The sequence below is a fragment of the Notamacropus eugenii genome, chromosome 5 (genome assembly GCF_028372415.1).
Source record: "Notamacropus eugenii isolate mMacEug1 chromosome 5, mMacEug1.pri_v2, whole genome shotgun sequence".
Classification (NCBI taxonomy): Eukaryota; Metazoa; Chordata; class Mammalia; order Diprotodontia; family Macropodidae; genus Notamacropus; species Notamacropus eugenii.
Window position 1 is genome coordinate 282960972 of NC_092876.1, and position 23241 is coordinate 282984212.

The 23241-nt window shown below is 36.8% G+C and overlaps 1 protein-coding gene across 3 annotated transcripts in view; it reads right to left on the reverse strand.

Annotated features, from left to right (window-relative positions):
* ACVR2A (activin A receptor type 2A) overlaps positions 1 to 23241 on the reverse strand; it is a 138029-nt gene that overhangs the window by 43861 nt on the left and 70927 nt on the right. For 2 of the 3 annotated variants that reach the window (XM_072613161.1, XM_072613164.1), the window contains exons 2-4: positions 8119 to 8326; positions 2205 to 2314; positions 1837 to 1991 (exon numbers count right to left, since the gene is read on the reverse strand). In XM_072613161.1, the coding sequence (XP_072469262.1) occupies positions 1837 to 1991; positions 2205 to 2314; positions 8119 to 8326 (473 nt within the window). Of the gene's footprint in view, positions 1 to 1836; positions 1992 to 2204; positions 2315 to 8118; positions 8327 to 17188; positions 17377 to 23241 lie in introns of those variants that run through there. The other variant, XM_072613163.1, reaches the window with a different exon arrangement.

Below are 23241 nucleotides of genomic sequence, written 5' to 3' on the forward strand. Positions count from 1 at the left end.
ATCTCCAGTCATCCTGATGAATATCTGGTCACTGGATCCAGATGGCTCTGGAGGAGAAGTGAGGCTGGTGACCTGCACAGCCCTCCCTCACTCAGAAGAAAGTCAAGTGCAAGTCATGTCATTATTTCTCTGATGGCATGGTCTTCTTCGGCAACAAAGAACAAACACACACATATTTAATTCCTACCCATCCCAAGCTCAGTTCAAATGCCAACTCCTCCATGAATCCTTCTCTGACTGCCCTCTTCTTCTAGTCAATAAAGACATTCACCATCACACTTCAAGTAATTCTTTGTTTTACAACTCTATAATGAAATTGGCACATAATGTAGTGAATTAACTATTCATGTTTGTTAACTTATTCCTCTTCCTAGATTATAAGCTCCATGTGGAAAAGACCCATGATTTACCTATATTTGATATTCAAAGAATTTAGCAAAAAGCCAGTGTCTAATAAATGTTAGGTGGATCAATTTTAATACAAGTATAAAACTCTATAATTACAAAACAAGTGTTTCTACTATACCTAAAACCTTATCTATTTAAAAGTTTAGAAACTAAGTACTACTTTACAGGCATTGTGTCCTTTTTAAATCTTAGGCAGATGAAGTGAGGAGGGAGCTAAAAGTTTAAAAATCACTTTAAATCATGAGAAGGAAATATATTGTGCAGACAAATTTTCAGGGCAAAAAGTTATTTAGGATCTAAAATTATAAGATGACCATTTCCTTCAACAAGTTTTAGCCAGTAATTCTACAGGTATTATGACACAGAGATAAAGCAAGGAGTTCAGAAGGGCAAGGTAATCTGATCTTTAAATCAAAAGAAATGCAAATAGCCCAGAGTTTAGAGAAATCTGGAACAAACACAAACAAACATTCAACTTTCTGGACCACAGTAACATACTTGTATTACAGAGTATCATATGTTTTTGTGATCCAAAGTAAGGAAAACTGTTTCATATGATCATCCAAAACTAAGCTATCAGTAACTTTCTCAGAAGTGAGACTCAGAAAGTCAACTACCACTAAAAAGGTCTGGGAGACAGCATAAGAAGGTGAAATTCAATCAAGAATTGGTGCAGACAAAAAAAAAAAAAAGATGTGCTTTTAAGGGCTCTTACTCTTTATCCTAGGTAAATGCTCCCTTTTTAAAAAAAATCTCAGAATTATTCTGTTTTCTGACAACATCTTCTGAAATTTTTGTGCTATTACTTCTTTCCAAAGAAATCTCATACTATAAGCCAGAACCTTCTTTATCTGTTCCACTTCATCTGTGTAAGAAGACTTTATCAAGAAAGATGGCTTGGTGAGTTGTGAGGTAGGTGTTTGAGAAAGAAACTGAACTGGAAATAAGAGAAAGAAGAATTGGCTTGATTACCCCACCCCCACTTCTGCTTCCCCTGAATGACTAAACCTAATAGGGTGCATTCTGAAAGTAATTATATCCTCCCAGAAGTGGTGGGTTGAAAAAAAAAATTCTCCAGAAAAAAACTGGAATGCTATCCCAGTCCCCACTTTGTCCCCCATCCATCCTACAGCAGGTTCTAGGAAAAAGGGATTTTTGACATGGCAAATTAACCAAAATTTCCATGACAATATATCTCTATAAAATAACTGAAAACAATAAATTGCTCTTAATGTCCCTAAATGTTTTCACTAAGTCACTGAATTCTTCTACATGTGCCTATATTTAGCAACAGAGAAATACAACCAGACTTTCAATTTCTTTAAAATCCTAGAACAAAACCTTTCTCACAAAACAAAAAAAAACAAAAAACCTTAACATAGATAATTTTGAAACAACATTAAAAATGAACATGACAGAATAACTTACTTGGGTTGGAACAAGTACAGGAGGGTATGCCAACTTGTGATGCCTATACATCCAAAACGAAAGCAGCACAATTCCCGCAATTAGCATGATAGGTACCAATGAATAAAGCAAGGTGCTGAACAAGGGTGGCTTGGGTGTAACTGGATTGGAAGTTGCTATGGATAAGGAAAAATAATCACATTCAAAATTGATATACAAAACTCTGTATTAATAGTTATTGAAGGCTCAAGAGCTGAATAAGGAAAGGAAAGAAAAGGAGGAAAAAGAAATACATCTAATGCTTACCTACCCCTATCAAAATCATAAAAAGACTAAATTTTAAGTGGCTGGTTGATTAGATCTCCCTCCCCTTTCCCCCACTAACTTACGTATTGTGATCTCCATCTCTGGAAAATAGAAAAACCTTTCATTGCACATGTTGCCTTCACAACAACAGAAATATACTTCAGGGTTGTCCTTTTTCTCAACACAATCATTCCTAAACAATCAGGAAAAAAGAAAAAATTAAAATTGTAGTCTTTTGAATATTTATCAACTATTTAAAATTTTATTTAAAAAGTGTCAGCATTAAAACAAATGAATATTATATTTCTGTTAAACTTCATATTTTTATTGTTTACAATCCATTGATTCATTTAGCAAAAATGACATAGCATCTTCCTTCCGGATCTTTTCTGATAAAAAGACCATTCTATCATTTGTTACTTAAAATTTGGTTTCATGCTCCTTTCAAATGTTCTCTAATAATAACCATTAAAATAATCTAAAATTTTTATTTTCTTTTTTTTTTTAAATCAGATAGTTGTAAAAATGTGTCCTCCGGTTTAATAATACTAAAATCTTATTGAGATGCCTCACTGTGGCATAGATGTAATTCTGGGTAATCAAGGAACTGCAATTCTGAGAGAGGTTTTATCAAACTGACAACCAGCAAAAAATTATAGTCTGATATCTTAAAACTAGGCTAAGTTCAGAAAGGTTCATTACAAGAAGGCTGAATCCTTCGCACAGCAAAATATGAAGGTCTACTAAGATAGTGAGGGACTGTGATATGAAGCTGGTGAAGGGAACAGCGACAATGAAAAAAGATCACTTGAAATCCTTGAGTATGACAATGTGCAAGTATTTAGGACGGTCTAAGAATATCTTACTCTAAAGGATTATATGAAATAAAATTCCCTTCTCCACCTGTCAAGAAAAAAGCAACATATTATCAATTCTACAATTCAAGTTAATGGAAGGGAACATTAGATTCCAAAACTCAGTTGTGTTTGGCTGTGGAATGTGCTCTATCATTTTTATAGTAGCAGGTTTACATTCCCTAAACACATGGGGCAGCGTTAGGGTAATAAACATGTAGATATCACTCAAATGTATAAATACCTAACTAAAGAAGCATTCTGCCTTTCTGAGAACTCTATGCAAAACAGAGATAAATAAGAAGTTATTAAAAAGTGTTTTATATACAAACATTAAGATAAAGCACATGGACTCCAACAAAATTAACCCAAGTAATAAAGCAAAGTCAGGCCTTCAACACCAGATCTGCATAAAACAAACACAAAATACTGAAATTATTGAGTATTTCTTACTTATTTTAAACCAAAAGTTAGCTGAAAATTCATCAAATAAATTTAAGATGCATTTTTAAAATAACCAGGGATCTTCTCATTGGAGTAAGATGTTGAATTCACAACCAGAAGTACACTCAGATCTAAAGCTCAGTTTTAAAAGAAAGTCTCAGTAAATTTTAGCAGAATTAAATTCTAATAAAAAGGTAACACCCACGGTCATGTATTTAGTGGATAGCAAAAGATGAATGTAAATTCATTATTAATAAATATGTCAACTGTGTAATTACAACAAAATGTCCCCTTCAGCATTTATAGCTAGGTCTCTAACTGAGTATCAGCCAATCAATTTTTATGAAAATTACTTTTCCTCTATCTAAATTTATGTTTTATTCTCTGGTTACTACTTCTTAAGCATTTTGAGCCCTTCTTTTTCTTTTCTTGCTTTTTCCTGTAGTCCTATTCATTTTTAACTTGTTTAGAAAAGCTGATGTTTAGAAGTAGCAGGGCTTAGCGACAAAGACTGCCTCTGCCACACAGAAGCTGTGTCACCTTGGACAAGGTGGTAGGTTCCCAAAGCTAACTCTAAGAAGCTTCTCAATAGGAGTTCCCTTATACTCAAGAAATTACAATTACTTAAAAAACTAGAAAACTCAAAATTTTTCAACTTTCAGTAATGTGTCATTGAACTATTCATTGTAGAGGCCAAAGCCAACTTTCAATGAGTGGTTTGAATTGGATTTAACTTTTAATATTTTATTAGTCTCTTAGTTTCATCAGAATTTCCAAAATGTTCCTTCAGGAGTGACTGAACAACTAAAAAGGCTAACAAGTGGTGGTTTAAGCTTCTGCTTGAGACAGACATTCTACTTTGAGAATGTCATAATTATCAGAAAATTCTTCTTGACGTATAGTTCAAATTGGACATTTTGCACCTTCTACCCACTGTTTCTGATTCTAACCTCTGGGGCCAAGAACAAGGCTAAACACTATTTGATATGCCAGCCCTTAAAATTCATACAGACACTTACACTGTCCTTTAACTAACTCTCACATTAAAAGGCCCTTCACCTTCCCCAATGGCCTCCTCTGGACATTCTGTCTAGCTCATTAATCTCCTTGTTAAGTTTTGACTCTGAACAATACAGGAGGTCTGACAAGGACAGTGGTACAAGTGGGCTCTTCTCCCCTCCCTATTCCTAGAAGATATGCCTCTGTTCTTCAAACCCAATGCTCCACTAGTGTTTTGGCCCCCATGGCATCCTATTGACTTATACTGGTCTTGCAATCCACTAAAACCAACAGATCTTTTTCAGCACAACTAATGTCCAACCATATCTTCCTCATCGTGTACTTGTGAAGTTAATTTTTTTAACCCAAATCTATTGTGTTAAATAGATTCAATCCATTGTTCTAGGCCTGTCAAGGTCCTTTAAGATGATAACTCCAGCAAACATGATGAGAATATTATCTATACCTACAGCACAGGGCCCAGCAAAGATTACTTGCTACAACACTACAATAGAAATATTCTGCCATGCTGATCACTGTTACCCTACAGCAACCCTTTTAGTAAGGCCTCCCAAACTTCTAAATTCATCTAACTAAATGGTCATCTAATCCAAATTCCTCCACCTTCTCCTCAAAAATAGCATGAAATATTTTATGCAAAGTTTTTCTTGAAATATAGGTAATCTATATCTACATTACTACATTTTCTTCATCTGCTAGTTTAGAAATCCACCGAAAAGCAAAGTGAGGGTAGTGCAACATGACTTGTTCCTGACGAAGTCGTGCTGGCTCTTTGTAAATACTGCTTTTCTCTTTAGATGCTCACCAGGTAGGTCTTTAACAAGCTATTCTGGAATTTTTCCAGAAAGTAAAGTCAAGTTAACAAGTATCTATAGTTTGCAGACACTATTTTCTTCACTTTTTTGAAAATCAGGACATTTGCCCTTCTCCAATTTTGTGGTATGGCTCCCATTTTTCTGTGATCTTTCAAATTTCACTGACAGTGACTCCACAATCACATCTGTCAGTTCTTTTATTACTCAATGTAATTCATCTGGGCCAGGTGACCTGAATTCATCAAGGGAAGCTAGCTAGGTGATTTCTTACTATAGCTTTACTTCTCTTAGGTATAAACTCCTTCTTAGTCATTTCCAGGGCAAGGGTCATTATTGCTGACAGAGAAAACTATAGTAAAATATGAACTGAACAGCTCTGCCCCACCTCAGTAGTAAGTAATCATTATCCCATCCATCTCCCATTAAAGGTCCTCTCCCTCTTGGATGCTCTTTCCTCCCTTAACAGAACTGAAACAACACAAATCCTTTTGTTATCCTTAGTTTTGCTCAGCTCATTTTGAGTTTTAACCATCCTGACACTGTTTTTACAGCACAGTGCTACCTTATATTCATCCTTTTTTGCCTGGCTTCATTTCTATCTTTTGTGCATTTGTATTTAAATCTCAGTTGGGGAGATCTCTATGATTCCACAAAAATCTCTTCAGACTAATCCCATTTTCCCTCATTTGGAATTATGTTCCTTTAAAAACAGAAAGGGGACCTGGCTTAAGGTTCTAACACCAGCATCACCACCACAGATGCTTAAAGTCACCTATGTAACCTTGGGCAATTAATTAACCCCTCTTTGCCTCATTTTCCTCATTTTAAGATGAGGGAGTCAGTGGTTTCTGAGGTCCCTTCTAGCTCCAGATCTATGACCATCTAAAGCAGTGGTGTCAAACTCAAATAGAACTGTGGCAGAAGACTGACTTAAAAAAAATTAGAGATTAGCATTAACTATTTTACATTGTATTTTTAATTATTTTGCTTAAGATTTTCCAATTATATTGTAATCTGGTTCAGGAGCCCTGGGAAAGAAGTTTGACACCTTTGCTCTAGATGTCTGTGAAATAGAAGTCTCAGATGACAGAGGCTCCAGGCTATGCTGCCTTTTTCACCAGCACCTAGCAGAGTCCCCTAGATTATAGATGAAGTTTCAAAAGTATTTGCTGATTTACTGATAACCCAACCGTTTCCTTCAATCAGAAGATATTCAAAGATAAAAAAAAAGAGTTTTTTTTACCAAAAAGGGTTCAAGGATTTCAATCTCTACTTGTGCATCAATGATAACTTATAACTTGAAAACTTTCTGATCCATTAGCTGTTTCCCAATAAATATAAGTACTAAAAAAAAAAAAAAGGCATTTGTTCCATTCCATTTTATTTTTAGTACTATATTCCCCCACTGAGAAGGCAAAAAATACAAAACTCATTACAAATATGAAGACATGTAAAACAAATTTCCATAATTGCCATGTTCCAAAAACAAGAAGAAAAAAAGAAAGAAAAATATTATATTTCAGTGTATGAGATCATATCACCCTTCTAACAAGGCCCTCTGGTCAAAAAGAAATAAATAGGGGAAAAAAGGAAATTTGTCTAATTTAAAGACTAAGTAATTTTCCTATGAATGTAAAATATAACACATACCTTTTGGACAGAGCTTTCAAATATATCTATCACCCATTAATGATATACAGCTATGCTCTGATCTGTAGTGGCTAAATGATGATCATAACACGGACTAGTTAGTACTGAAGTCACATGAGGAAGCAAGTACTTTTTAATTCTGAAATATAAGGTAACTAACTGAGGACTGTCTTTTTTTTTTTTTTGCTAGATCCTCTAATCTCCAATGCCCTTATAAAAATCAAGTCGCTAATTCTAACCAATAAGCAAAAAATACCTGTGGTAATCTCACTGCAATATCTCCCCTTTAGTCAGAAACCCAAAGACCATATCACTCCACTCCAAAAGAAACATTTAAAACAAGTTCACTTAATGAAATGGCTTTGTAAATAGGGATGATTTTCTTAAATAATTTTTAATGTCAAGTTAAAATGTCTCTTGGGAAAGAAAACAAAGAACACTCCTGAAAGAAATAAAATAGAGTAAAATCAGCTACTACTAGATATTTAAGGAAAGATACAGTCTGTTCATCCTTGGTTGCTGAAGAAGACCATGCCATCAGAGAAATAATGACATAACTTGCACTTGACTTTGTTTTGAGTGAGGGAGTGCTGTGAAGGTCACCAGCCTCACTTCTCCTCCAGAGCCATCTGAATCCAGTGACCAGATATTCATCGGGATGACTAGAGATGACTCAGGATGAGGTAATTGGGGTTAAGTGACTTGCCCAAGGTAAGTGACAGCTAGTGACTGTTAAGTGTCTGAGGTGAGATTTGAATTCAGTTCCTCCTGACTCCTGCACTCGTGCTCTATCCACTGCACCAAACTACAAAAAAAATGAAAGAATAAGATTTCTAATGCCTTTCTCTCCTATACAGATTAGGCAAAGAAACCTGTAAAGCAATTAGAAAATCTATTTTCCTTGAAAATGGACAAAAATAAAAAAAAGAAAAAGAAAATGGACAAAAATTATTTAATAATCCTGACAACTTTGGGGGAAAATAGTTCTATGTTTAGGTATTACACTTGCTACCTAGATGCTTATTTAAAACATACTGAAGATGTAACCTGTTTATTACTTTTTTAAAATACAATCACTAATTTTTATCTAAAACCAGAAAGAAATATTATAGAAATATAGCAATTCTTTAAAATCCTTTGAATTGGTATTCCTCTCTAACAATTACTCAATAAAAAGTTTTACAGAGTTTCACATAAGACTTTTGCTTACTCACCTGTCATAACAGTTAATATCATCCAACCAACAGCCTTGCTTTACTATTTCAATTGAGCCTGAAATATTTTTCCATGTTGCAAAGCAGTGTCGTCTTTTATCTTTGTCACCATAACAAGGTTCAACACCAGTACGATTCGTTCTGTCTTTTTCCCAATTAGCATTATAGAAGATGCACTCCTGCGTTTCTGATCTGCCAAGTATAGCACCTGTCAAATTAAAAAAAGAATTTTAATTTATCTGTTAGCATCAGAAATTAGTATTTTATTTAAAATAAGCAAAGTGTTCTTATTCATGTTTTAAGATAAGTAAGATCACTTCCTGCTCCCATCCTTTTTCCTACTTCTATTCTTTAGTGAGCATACATATATAATCACTACCAATTCAAACAAGTGGATAGAGGGAGAATAATCAAGTTGTCTGTTTCTTATTCTGCTTTTCTTTTCTTCACCCTGGATTTCTTCATGAACTCCATTCTGACTGAGGATTCTGGGAGACATGCATGAGTAGAAAATAAATGGATAACTGGATTTTGTCACCTCTTCTCCTTTATATAGGGCCTAGATATGTGATTCCTAGGGTAGCTATTTGTTGGAATAATAAAAATGATTCTCAGTGGATCTCTGGTTTACTTGGCATAAGAAAACTAACCACTCCATTTTGCTAGAGGGTAATCATGAAATAACCTAAAGCATGCATGATAACATTATGACTATATTTTTATATTTAAATTGCTGATATCATTATTATTAATCGCACAGAAATAATATCATTTTTAAAAATAAAAGATCTTTTTTATGAGCTATGGGGAAGGGGAAGGAGGATCAGTATTAAAGGGAGAAAAACTGCAATAGCCTAGTTACCGCTAGTGGACTCCTCTAATAGTAGTCAAGCAACTAACATAGACTGCTCTGTTGCCTAGAAGCATACTTTTTTCTCTTACTTCATTTGGCAGCACAGCTAATATGGAAATGTTCTGTGTGACTTCATGCATGTATAATTGATATACAACTGATATTATATTACTTGCCGTCTCAGTGGGTAATGGAGGAGTCAGAGAAAGGGAGAGAATTTGGAATTCAAATAAACTTTTTAAAATTAATGTTAAAGTAAATTGTAATTTTTTAAAAAAAAGCATTAGTTCTCAAACTCTGTGATTTCAAGACCCTTTTGCATTAAAAAAATTCATTTAAGACAGTATTTTTGCGTTTTGTTTTTATATTACAAACATTTATGAATTGCTCCCAATTCCTAAGGATTCTCTTGTAATGGAGAAAAAGTTAAGTAAAACTAATAATATAGTGTCCTTTACACTCTTAAAAACTACTGAGGACCTCAAAGAAGTTTTGTTTATAGCTCTCAATATTTGCTGTACTAGAAATTAAAACAGATAAATTTTTTTACAAAATTTTAGTTTGTTTTAAAATAACAGTAATAAATCTATTACATGTTAAGTGAGGAATAAAATTTTTATGAAAAATAACTACATTTTCAAAGAGAGTCATTGTTTTACCTATTTTTGCAAATCTCTTTAATGTCTGGCTTAATAGAAGATAGGTGGATTCTCATAACTGTTTCTACATTCACTTTGTTGAAATACATTGTTTCACCTTAAGTATATGAAGAAAATCTGCCCTCACAGAGATGTGTGATTGGAAAATAAGTGAGAGTATTTTAATGTGGGAGTGGGAAGGGACCAAGCATTTATTAAGCAGCTGAAGGCCAAGCATTCTGCTAATCTCTTAAGAAATATTATCTCATTCTATCTTCACAACAACCAAGAGGTAGGTGCTATTATTATCCCCATTTTTGAGATGAGAAAATTGAGGCAAACAGAAGGTAAGTGATTTTGCTCAGTCATACAGCTAGGAAGTGTCTAAAAACCAAATTTGAACTCAGGTCTTCCCAAGTCCAGGCCTGGCCCAACATTCTAACCACTGTACTACTGAGTTGATCTTAGTATTGTTACGAAAATATGGATCCTCTACCTCACTTTGAGGACCACTGTGCCTGAAAACAATGTTTTAACTTGTACCCATCTTGACTGTCCATTTTTAGGGAGGAAAAAGTCCAATTAATAAGTTCCTCTGATCTATCAAGTGATCTAAGTTCAGGAGCAGTTATAATGTTTCCAGATATGCAGAAAATAAAAATCAAGCATAAACTTCAAGAAGAGATAATTTTGAAATGAAATAATAAACTCATATTTGAACTCTAAAAAACCATGAAAAAAAGTATTCAAACTGCCTAGGGGAAAAACAAACTAGTGCATTTTTTTCAGTGGTGGGGGGAAAAGAATTCTGTGGTCTTTCTGGAGGGGGAAAAAAATAACACCAAACTTTGAAATAAGGTAGTAGCATTTGAATGCTTTCTAATTCAAATGTCTGATACTGCTCATATTAAGTGGAGGCCCCAAGAAAAAAAGTGAGGGAAGCAGAGAGGAGGAGAAGGGCAAATGACAATATTTTCTTAGACTTAAGCTAATACATCATAAATTTAGAGCTAAAAGCAACCAGAGAATTCATATAATCTCCCTCATTTTACAACAATACCAATCACTCTAAAATAAGGATTGGTAAATCACCACTGACATTTCTCAGTTCCAGAATGAGAATAAGGGATCAAATTAAGTAAACCATGTAAACCTTAAAGTGCTACATCAATGCTAACTATTATTCTTGTTATCTAATCTTTATTGGTTCTAGAGAATATCCATCAGCTAACCTCTAACAAAGAAGTAGAAAGTTGGTGCTGGACCAGGAGAGAGAAGTTTAGATGGAAGCAGAGTTCATACATTGGACCACATATGGGAGCCCAGACCTTCAGTTGCTATGAGGGCAAACGTCTGCTGGTGGAAGGATGAATTTCACAATAATCCATCCAACTAATTGAGGATTTGAAGGGGGAGAGTAGGAAGGTCCAAGGTTAGAGAGGTTCCAAGGACAGGGAAAGCATGAAAAATGTCAAATTTGAAACCAAAGGACACAATCCAATCAATCAACAAGAATTTATTAAGAGCTTACCTACTATTTGCCTGGGTTAGGCACAGGGGAAATAAAGGATAAGCAAAAACAATCTTTGCCTTCAGGGAGCTCACATTCTAACAGGGGAGACAACATGCATAAATCAGAAGAGGCAAGATAAATTTAGAGTAGATGGAAAAGAACAGTAGCATAAGAGACTCTTAAAGGGTCAGAAATTCAAAGCGTCTGTTTGGGAAGGACAGCATTCCAAGCAGGAGCACAGATGGTGCACAACCATAGCAATCAGAAGGAGGAAGGGCTGCATTCGAGGAACAAGAAGGAAAGGAGGCAGCCAGATGATGCAGAGGTTGGAGGACTGGACTTGGGAGTCAGAAAGACTTGAGTTCAAATCTTTCCTCAGACACCTTCTGTCTTACTATCTGAGAAAGTCACTAAGTCTCAGTTTTCTCATCTGTTAAAAGCGGATAATAACAGCATCTACTCTCAGGGGGTTGTTGACAGTGAGGGGAGGAGTCAGCTTGTTTGCTCTTCAGTGGTCTAGGCTTTAGTATTATGTTTCTAATTAAAGGGGCCATCCCTTGACTCTCTTCTTAAAGAGGCCTATTCATTGAATGGGCATTACCTCACTGAGTACTTCAAAAGGCCTTTGAAGGGCCAGGTTCTCCCACTGCATCCTGGGTCAAGTCCAGTTGTCTTGATGGATAGCTGGCCACTGGACCAGATGTCTCTAGAGGAGAAAGTGAGGCTAGTGACCTTGCACAGCCCTCCCTCACTCAAAAAAAAGTCAAGCACAAGTCCTGTCATCATTTCCCTGATGTCATGGTCCTCTTTGAAAATGAAGGACAAACACAACTATCACAGGGATGGGGAAAGTAGGTGGGGCTGTTCATCACTGGAGAATGAGTCCAGAGAGAGTAACAGTGAGAGTAACTGATAAAGGTAAATGATTAGAAGATTAAAGGTCAATGATTTGTATTGCTATGTCCAACTATTTGACATGCCATGTTGTTGTGAACTGGGGTAAGCCTGTCAATGTCATGGCCCTGGCCTCACTGTCTGTTTGAGAAACCTCCAAAGAAAAGGCAGGAATCAGTTTGTCCCAATCTGGAAGTCCTCCCTACTCCCTCCCTCCACAGGAGGTAGGAGGTAGGAGGCTAGGCAACCCAAGTCTTCCTTCCTACAGGTATTTTTGGAGATTAGAGGGGCAAAAAGAAGGAAGAGATTTTTTTTTTCCTAATAGGGGAAGGGACAGGGTAAGAACAATGGGATTTCTCTTAGGTGTAGCCAATGGTCAATCTCATGAAAAAGACCTAATTAGGAGAATGTGAGTAGTCCTAGAGAATGTGCAAGTCCTAGGATCCTGTACCTATAATTGAGTCTTCTAGGCAGTGAGACCAAGAAAACTAAATCCGAGTTTTCACCACCCATTCATTCTTCAACAAAAAATTCATTGCATATTCATGCAAATGAGAGCAGGGAGCCAAGAGTCTACTTCCCTAAGGTTGTACTGAGGAACACGATTAAATCCTTCGCAACTTAGAAATTTTTATTCTTTTTTATCTACTATTTTATCCCACCTCAGTCCTCATCTATTTTTCCCAATAAATATTTTTAGTAACATTAAGGTCCAAAAATACTTTCTTAAGTATCTTTTAAAAAGACTTTTAAAAGCGTACAGGAGGGAAGGGGGCCAGAGGGACAGGAGGTCTAGACTCCATGATACACACCACTGGCACCAGATGTAATCATTTAATTAGAAAAAATGTATATAATATCCACTTACTTTTTTCTAATTTCCTCATCTTAAAAATGATTGTAAATGCCACTAAAAAAGCTAGGATTATCTGTTTTACCTGTTTCTATTTTCTACTACATTTAATTAGAAAAATCAAAATTTTTTCTATTTCTTCAAATTTTTTGTTTCATGAGTTTTCATCTAAAAATATCAACTGAGAAATGAAGGGAAAAACCTTCCCTTACTTTTATGAAGATGTGGGGGACCAATGGGTACAGAACACTGCAAAGTTAGTTTTGCTGAAATGGCTTTTCCCTTCTTGCTTTTCTGAGCTTTGTTATGAGAAGATGGTCTTCTGAACTTAGGGGTGGGGAGAAGGGAATTTGGATGAACATATTTGCATATTAATGTACTCCTTGAAAACTTAATATATTTTTAAAATAAAATTAAAATCTCCGAGCACATTACGCTTTTACACCACAGTAAACTGGAAAATGGATATATGCACAATGTTCTTGCCATCTTTATGCCATACCACTTCATTCCAGGCACCACCTCCATCCAACCCTCAAATCTTACCCTAGTGGTCCTAACTTGCTAAATGATGACACTTCTTAAATAAGTCTGACCCAGACCCATTTCCAGCTGTTCTCTAACCATCTTGAAGGCATGCCACCTCACTCAGCCTTATGGCAATTGCAATCACCATCCCTGTAACTATATAATTCAAAACATCCTGGCAGCGACCATCGCACCCATCTACTATATGTTGTCTTCCCTTATTAGAACAAAAATGTGCATACCCTTTGACCCAGCAATATTGCTTCTAGGACTGTATCCCAAAGAGATCATAAAAATGGGAAAAGGTCCCACATGTACAAAAATATTTATAGCAGGTCTCTTTGTGGTAGCCAAGAACTGGAAATAAAGGGGATGCCCATCAGTTGCGGAATGGCTGAACAAGTTGTGGTATATGAATGTAATGGAATACTATAGTGCTATAAGAAATGATGAGGACTTCGGAGAGGTCTGGAAGGACTTATATGAACTGATGCTGAGTGAAATGAGCAGAACCAGGAGAACACTGTACACAGTAATAGCCACAGTGTGCAAAGGCAGTTTCTCGCAGACCTAGCCCTTCACAGCAATGCAAGGACCTAAAACATTCCCAAAAGGACTCTTGAGGCAAAATGCCCTCCACATTCAGAGAAAGAACTATGGAACTGGAACACAGAATGAAGTAGAATATTTTCTCTTGTGTTATGTTTTGTTTTGATTTGTTTTTTCACATGGTTTCTCTCATTAATTTTAATGCAACATGACTAATGTGAAAATGCAGTTAATAAGAATGTACGTGTAGAACCCATACAAGATTACACTTCATCTTGGGGAGGGAGAAAATCTAAGGCTTATGGAAGTGATTGTAGAACACTGAAAACAAATAAATTAATTTTAAAAATAACTTCCTTAAGGGCAAGGTCCATCTTAATTGTATATTTGTATCCTGAGGCCTCAGCACAGTACCTGCCTTTCATTAATTTATTAACTTCATTAATAAATGTTTTCATCAAAATGCTACTCACTTCCTATCAGAAATAATGGACTAAACATGCAGAATGAAAATAATTTTTTATATGACCTTAATCATGAGTATTTGTTAGAGGGCATTTTTCTTTTGGAGGTATGGAGAAAGGCTACAGAAGAAAAAAATATGACTGACAATGAAAAATTTTAATTTAAATAATGACATCATTAATTTGGGAAACAGTCCCCAGACTAGAAATCAAAATGCATGGGTCCTAGTGTGGGCTCTACAGAGCTGCGACTTTGAGGAAATTGTTTCCTTTTTTTAAGCCAAAGTATCCTGACTTGTGTGACTTTGGGCAAGTCACAAACTCTTTTTTTTCCCCTTTTTATTTATTTATTTATTTGACATTCATTTTAACAAAATTTTGGGTTCCGAATTTTCTCCCCTTTTATCCCCTCCCCCCCCCAAACACCAAGCATTCTAACTGCCCCTATGACCAATCTGCTCTCTCTTCTATCATCCCTCTCTGCCCTTGTCTCTGTCTTCTCTTTTGTCCTGTAGGGCCAGATAACTTTCTATACCCCTTCACCTGTATTGCTTATTTCCTAGTGGCAAGAACATTACTCAACAGTTGTTCCTAACACTTTGAGTTCCAACTTCTTTACCTCCCTCCCTCCCCACCCCTTCGCTTTGGGAGGCAAGCAATTCAATATAGGCCAAATCTGTGTAGTTTTGCAAATGACTTCCATAATAGTTGTGCTGTATAAGACTAACTATATTTCCCTCCATCCTATCCTGTCCCCCATTACTTCTATTCTCTTTTGATCCTGTCCCTCCCCATGAGTGTCGACCTCAAATTGCTCCCTCCTCCCCATGCCCTCCCTTCCATCATCACCCCCACCCTGCTTATCCCCTTCTCCCCCACTTTCCTGTACTGTAAGATAGGTTTTCATACCAAAATGAGTGTGCATTTTATTCTTTCCTTTAGTCAAATGTGATGAGAGTAAACTTCATGTTTTTCTCTCACCTCCCCTCTTTATCCCTCCACTAATAAGTCTTTTGCTTGCCTCTTTTATGAGAAATAATTTGCCCCATTCCATTTCTCCCTTTCTCCTCCCAATATCTTTCTCTCTCACTGCTTGATTTCATTTTTTTAAGATATGATCCCATCCTCTTCAATTCACTCTGTGCACTCTGTCTCTATGTGTGAGTGCGTGTGTGCATGTGTGTGTGTGTGTGTGTGTAATCCCACCCACTACCCAGATACTGAAAAGTTTCAAGAGTTACAAATATTGTCTTTCCATGTAGGAATGTAAACAGTTCAACTTTAGTAAGTCCCTTATGACTTCTCTTTGCTGTTCACCTTTTCACGCTTCTCTTCATTCTTGTGTTGGAAAGTCCAATTTTCTTTTCAGCTCTGGTCTTTTCATCAAGAATGCTTGAAAGTCCTCTATTTCATTGAAAGACCAATTTTTCCCCTGAAGTATTATACTCAGTTTTGCTGGGTAGGTGATTCTTGGTTTTAGTCCTAGTTCCTTTGACTTCTGGAATATCCTATTCCATGCCCTTCAATCCCTTAATGTAGAAGCTGCTAGATCTTGTGTTATCCTGATTGTATTTCCACAATACTTGAATTGTTTCTTTCTAGCTGCTTGCAATATTTTCTCCTTGACCAGGGAACTCTGGAATTTGGCCACAATGTTCCTAGGAGATTCTCTTTTTGGATCTCTTTCAGGCGGTGTTCTGTGGATTCCTTGAATACTTATTTTGCCCTCTGGTTCTAGAATCTCAAGGCAGTTTTCCTTGATAATTTCATGAAAGATGATGTCTAGGCTCTTTTTTTTGATCATGGCTTTCAGGTAGTCCCATAATTTTTAAATTGTCTCTCCTGGATCTATTCTCCAGGTCAGTGGTTTTTCCCATGAGATATTTCACATTATCTTCCATTTTTTCATTCTTTTGGTTTTGTTTTGTGATTTCTTGGTTTCTCATAAAGTCATTAGCCTCCATCTGTTCCATTCTAATTTTGAAAGAACTATTTTCTTCAGTGAGCTTTTGAATCTCCTTTTCCATTTGGCTATTTCTGCTTTTGAAAGCATTCTTCTCCTCATTGGCTTTTCGAACCTCTTTTGCCAATTGAGTTAGCCTATTTTTCAAGGTGTTATTTTCTTCAGCATTTTTTTGGGTCTCCTTTAGCAGGGTGTTTACTTGTTTTTCATGCTTTGACTGCATGTCTCTCATTTCTCTTCCCAGCTTTTCCTCCACCTCTCTAACTTGATTTTCAAAATTCTTTTTGAGCTCTTCCATGGCCTGAGCCCACTGAGTGGGCTGGGATACAGAAGCCTTGACTTCTGTGTCTTTGCCTGATGGTAAGCATTGTTCTTCCTCATCAGAAAGGGAGGAAATGCCTGTTCACCAAGAAAGTAACCTTCTATGGTCTTATTTCTTTTCCCTTTTCTGGGCATTTTCCCAGCCAGTGACTTGACCTCTGAATATTCTCCTCACACCCACCTCGCCTCCTGATCCTCCCAGCCAGCGCTTGGGGTCTGAGATTCAAATGTTGCTTCCCAGCCTCAGGGCAGGGCTGCTATTCAGTGTGAGATTAAGTTCAGGTGCTCAGGTGGGGGCAGGGCAGCCCCAGGGGGCTCAGTTCCCTCAGGGGGTTTATGCAGAGACCTTCAACAATGGATCCAGGCTCCTGCCTGCTTGGGGAGCCCTGGTCTGCCGCTACCTCAGCTGCTGCCTCCCAAGGGGGCCTGAGTTATGGGGGCACCCCACTCCCCTCTCGACCCGCCAAAGAGACCCTCTCACCGACCCCAGTCACCTGTGGGTGGAGGGACCCGCACGGCCGCTGGAGATCCCCTTCCGGGAAGCCCACTCGGATCTGCTCCTCTCGGTGCCACGGGCGTGGCAGGGCTGTACTCGGCTCCCAGTCCCGGCGCCCAGTCCACGGTGCGAAGGACCTTTTGCGAGAAGTTTGCAGGTCCCTCTGGAACAGAAATCTCCTTCGCTCCACTGTTCTGTGGCCTCTACTGCTCCAGAATTCACCATGAGTTCCTCTTTACAGATGTTCTATGGGTTGTGGGTTCGGAACTATGTGTATGTGTGTCTTTCTACTCCGCCATCTTGGCTCCACCCCCCACTTAAACTCTTAAACAGTCAATATATTCCTTTCTAATGCTAAGTTACAAGGATCATTAATAGAAGCCACTACTGTAAATACAGTTCAAGGCAACTGTCTTCCTTTCAATATACTTAATCTTAATGAATAACAATTATTCCATTTTCTGCACTTTAAAAATCTGTGGTAATATTAAATTGAAAAGTTTTTGCACAAACAAAGCCAATGCAACCAAGATTAGGAGGGAAGCAGAAAACTGGGAAAGAATTTTTACAATTAGTGTCTCTGATAAAGGCCTCATTTCTAAAATATATAGAGAATTGAATCAAATTTATAAGAATGCAAGTCATTCCTCAATTAATAAATGGTCAACGGATATGAACAGGCAATTTTCAGAGGAAGAAATTAAAGCTATCAATAGTCATACGAAAAAATGCTCCAAATCACTACTGATTAAAGAAATGTAAATCAAAATAACTCTGGGGTACCACATCACATCTATCAGACTGGCTAACATGACAAAACAGGAAAATGATAAATGTTGGAGATGTAAGAAAACTGGAACACTAATTTATTGTTGGTGAAGTTGTGAACTGATCCAACCACTCTGGCAAGCAGTTTGGAACCATACCCAAAGAGCAATAAAAATGTACATACCCTTTGACCCAACAATACCACTTCTAGGGCTGTATCCCAAAGAGATCATACAAATGGGAAAAGGACTCACACGTACAAAAATATTCCTAACAGCTCTTTTTTGTGGTGGCAAAGAACTGAAATTTGAGGGGTTACTCATCAGTTGGGGAAAGGCTAAACATGCTGTGGTATATGAATGTAATGGAGTACTATTGTGCTACAGGAAATGATGAACTGGTGGACTTCAGAAAAACCTGGAAAGACTTACATGATGCTGAGGGAACCAGTAGAACATTGTACATAGTAATAGCCATAGTGTGTGATGATTGACTTTGATAGACTTAGCTCTTCTCAGCAATGTAAGGATCTAAAACAATTCAAAACACTCATTATGGAAAATGCTATCCACATCCAGAAAAAGAAATATGGAGTCCGAATGCAGATTTTTTTTTTGTTTTGTTTTATATTTTTCTTTCTCATGGTTACTATCATTCATTCTAATTCTTCTATGCAACATCACTAACATGAAAATATGTTTAATAGGAATGTATATGCATAGCCTATATTGGATTGCATGCCATCTTGGAGAGGGGGAGGAGAGGGAAAGAGAGAAAATTCACAACTGATGGAAGTGAATGTTGAAAACTAAAAATAAATAAACTAACTTTTTAAAAAAAGAGATGCGAAAACATTTTTAAAAAATTAAAATTTATGGTAAAGGACTTGGCCATAAATATCCACTGCCAATGCTGTTTTCAGTTCTATAATGTCCTTAGTATGAGAGAAAGTAGAATTTTAGCTAAAATAGTTATATCTAAGTCTCTGTTTCGTTCTATTTTATAAAATACCAAACAAAATAACTTCACCAGACTTCAAAATTATCATGCACCCTCAGAATGATTTAATTCAATTACACAATTATTGAGCATCATGCAGCATGGTTTTTAAAATTTCTTGCATCTCCCACTGCCTACTGGATGTCTCAAACTAGAGATCTTGCAGGCATCTTAAAGTAAACATCTTCAAAATTGAACTCATTATCTTCTCACCCCCATTTCTTAACCATACACCAAACTGTTTCCTCCTCTTAACTTCTGTATTACTAATGAGGATACTACCATCCTCCCAGTCACCAGAATTTATCTAGAAATTCCTTTCAAAATAACTATAAAAATACCTGGCAGCTGGCTTACAAAGAACGTAAAGTAGTTCCATGAATACATGTCCAAAACCCTCTTTACAGAGATACTTAAATATTTGAAAAAGATTAACTAGTTCATGATTGGGTTGTGCTAATAAAAAGGCAATATTAACCAAATTAATTGAGTATCCAAATAAAAAAATCCAAAAAGACCCAAAATAAATATCATAACATAATCAAATTGAGTATCATTACAATTAAGTTACCAAAGAGTTACTTTATAGAAGTAGACAAGATAAGAGATTTCATCTGGAGGAACAAAAGTTCACAAATGGAAATGATGAAAAAAGGAAATCAAGAACTGTTTTACAGTCTGTCAGTAAGCATTTACTAAGCATCTACTATGTGCCAGAAAATACAAAGGAAGTCAAAAGAGTCTTTTGACCTCAAGGAGCTCGTAGTCTAACAGACGTAACAACATATATACAACTATATGACAGTCGCATACTTAAAGATGTAACATTCTAACAGAAAAGATAATATAAACCATGCGCTAACAAGATACTCACAGGATAAATCAGAAATAATCAGCAGAGGGTGGGCACTAGCATTAAAGATGAAGAAGAGAGGAGAGAGAGAGCTTATGGCAAATTACCTCAGTATTTTTTGCTACAAAATATGAGACAAAGTTCTCAGCGGAGAGGGTAGGAAAGGAGGAAGGAGCCACAGGAGGTTTAAAGAGGGATGAAAAGGTTTAGAAGAGTTACCATGGAGACTGAGATAGCAAATTGATTAGGAAGGTAGAGTAGATAGTAGCAGCAGTAAGGGCCCAGTTAAAGTTCTATGGCATACATTTGCAGTAGACTCAATCAGAATAGTTGCATGATTTTCTCCACCTTCTTTTTCCTCCCCCTGTTTTGGAATATATACATCTCTTCATCATTTACCTTTTCAACTGTTATTTTTACTGATATATTCAACTGGGATATTTACCTTTGTAGTTTTCTCTTAAGTCTTGTATTTGCACTTACAAATTTTTTCCTCTGGAGTTCTGATTTCATTTACTTCATTTTACATCTTCTTCAGGTTCATTTCCCCCAGTCATTTTTGTATTTCTAGTGGTCAAGTCCATGTTCCTTCTCTGAGTCTGTGCTTATATTTGTTGCAGAATTATTCTCTTCTTCTCTGTTTGCCTTTAGACTTTCAATTATCCCATAGTATTTTTTTTTTTTTTGTACTTGATATTTTCTTCTCTTTACTCCAGTTTTTGTTTTGGAATATTTTGCCAGGATCTGCTCCCTCTCATACTCTTGCATGGGTAGAATTGGCCCTATATGATTCTGTTTCCTCTTTAGTCTAAATGCCGGTGTTGCTACTTCTTTAAATGGGTTGATTTCTACTAGGTTCCACCCTCTGCTTCAACCCCTGGTTTCTGTCTTAGCCTCCTGGTAGGTCACCATGGATGCTGGGTTATGCCTTCTCTTCTTTCTCTGTGCACAACTTCCAATTAGAATCAGTTTCTTCTTTCCTTACTGTGTCTCTGAAAGGCTCCCGTTCAATTCTGGTGATCACGCTGTTATGGAGCCTCCTAAAAGACCTCTCTACACTAAGGATACTGTAATGCTAATGAGATTAAAGATCTTCTCCACTCATTAATGGGCCTACCCATTAAGGGAAGTTTGATTAGGGGAGATTTGTAGGAAGACTCACACCTTTTGTTAATGAGGCACTGCTTCTCAAAGGGTTGTGATGCTCACTACCTCTGAAAAGTGTACAAATACTCTGAGGTGAGGTTTTGCTTTGGGGCTTACTTACTGGACCTGTTGGTTTGGTCAGATGAGACTCTGGGCAGCCGCTAAGGAGACTCCCCAGCTTTGAAAACCCAGATGTTGGTGCTTCTCTCTCTGGGAAGTATGTATGTATGATCAAACAATTATCTGTCTGTTGATCTGTGATATATAGTCAGACAGTTGGAAGCCCTGACTGTTGGTTGATCTTTGTTTCTCTGTATTTTCTCTGAAGTTCAGGGTGCTGACTTTTTCCCCTTAACTAAGTGAATGATACATGTGCTTGATTAAAGTGACTAAGTTGACCCCTCAAAAGTTGCTTTCCTTTTAGAAAAGCAGATCTAAGAACCCATGATAGCAGGCCATTCTGGACGTGTTGGGGTACTTGCTTTTACAGATACACAGGTGTTGGTTGGTCCTGTCTCCTTTTATGGCTCCTGGTGCCCCAAGAAGTCCATAAACAAGTGCTATCTCCCTGCTTCATCCCCTGGTTCTTTCCAGTTCTAACAGATGAGCAGGACTCAGGAGGTCATACTGGCTTACAACCCTTGGTGTTCTTGTTAAGAATATTCACAGGCTTCAGATTCATTTACTACAACTCATACCAACTTCCATGTTATCACCACCCCTCCTTCCTGAAATTTCAGGTTCATTTACAAAGGTGCCATCCAATTTTCTTGGGAAGAATTATTTAGCCAGCCAGTCCCATTTTTTTGTGCAGTCTGGACTAGACAGGAGAGTTTATGTCTCTTTCTCCTTTATTACTACGCTATTTGGGGACCTTTTTAGATATTACTGGGATGAGTGTGGGACAGATGGGTTCTCCTACTCTTCATATCACCTTAACCTGAACTCTGAAAACCTAGGAGAACAACACAACAATCTACAGTCGTCTTTCAAACTGTATTATATATCTTGAATGTTATCTCTTTTTCTCACCACTTCTCCAACTCATTGATATCTAGTGTATATCTTTATTTAAGCAGGTCCAGAAAAGTCATTTCCCATCAAAATCTTCTAAAACTAAACCTGTGAAAAGTCACCATTTTTCAGTTATCTTTCCTTGATCTGTTCTTCAGGTAAATTATTCTGGGTGGTAGAAATGAAATATTTTCTTCTGATTTTTTTCAATCTTCTGACTTGGCTCTAATATTCTGTTGCCTCATGGAGGTACTGCATTATAATCACCCCATTCTATTGTTTTAGCATTCCCGAATTTATTTAATTTCTAATTAAAAGATAATTTAAATATTTTAACCTTTTACTTATTAAATGCTCTTATTTAATTGTGTATACACTTATATTCAAACAGTATCTTCTCTCTTAGAGGGTAATGTATTCATTGACTTTAATAGCAAAGGTTATTAACCTAGGATCTTTGGACCCAAGAGAAGCCTGTGAACTTGGAAGGGGAAAAAAATACACTTTTTTTTCACTAATCTCTAACAGAAATTTAGCATTTCCTTCAATCATAAACACAGGTAACAAAATACTATTCTGAGAAGAACTCCATGGACTTCTCCAAACTTCCAAGGTGGTCAAAGACAAGAAAGAGGCTAAAAACTCCTGCTATATATGGACCTGGCATTTAGGAGACATTTACCAAAGGCCTGCTGACCTACTGAATGTCAAAAAATCAGTATAACTTAAAATATGAAGATTGTTGGTGGGGTTTTTCTGATTTATTGTTAGTCATTATTTTGTTTGTCTCCTTTCTTAAACAACTCTGTTTGATGTACACAAATTCTGGGGGCATTACAAGGGAACAGTGGCCCTGACCACAGTTCCAAGGCAAAGAGGAGCACTAATGGTTGTGGCTGCAGGGGATCAGAGAGACCTCCTGAGCAAACAGCAACAACAACAAAAAAGAATATCACCATAAAAAGCTGCCAATAAGGTGACAGGAAAAACCAAGACACAAATTTAGAAAAAGACAACAACGTGAAAATAGCTACCAAAACTGCCTCAAAGAAAAATGCCAATTGGACCCAAACTCAACAAGAATTCCTTGAAGAGTTAAGGAAATAAGGGTGGTATGGATAAATTGGGGAAAGAAAGAAGAATGATATAAGAAAATTAACAGTCTGATAAAAGAGGCAAAAAAACCAAAAAACAAAACACTGAAGAACCTAAAACCTTAAAAAACAGAACTGGCCTAACGGTAAATGAGTCACAAAAATTCACCAAAGACC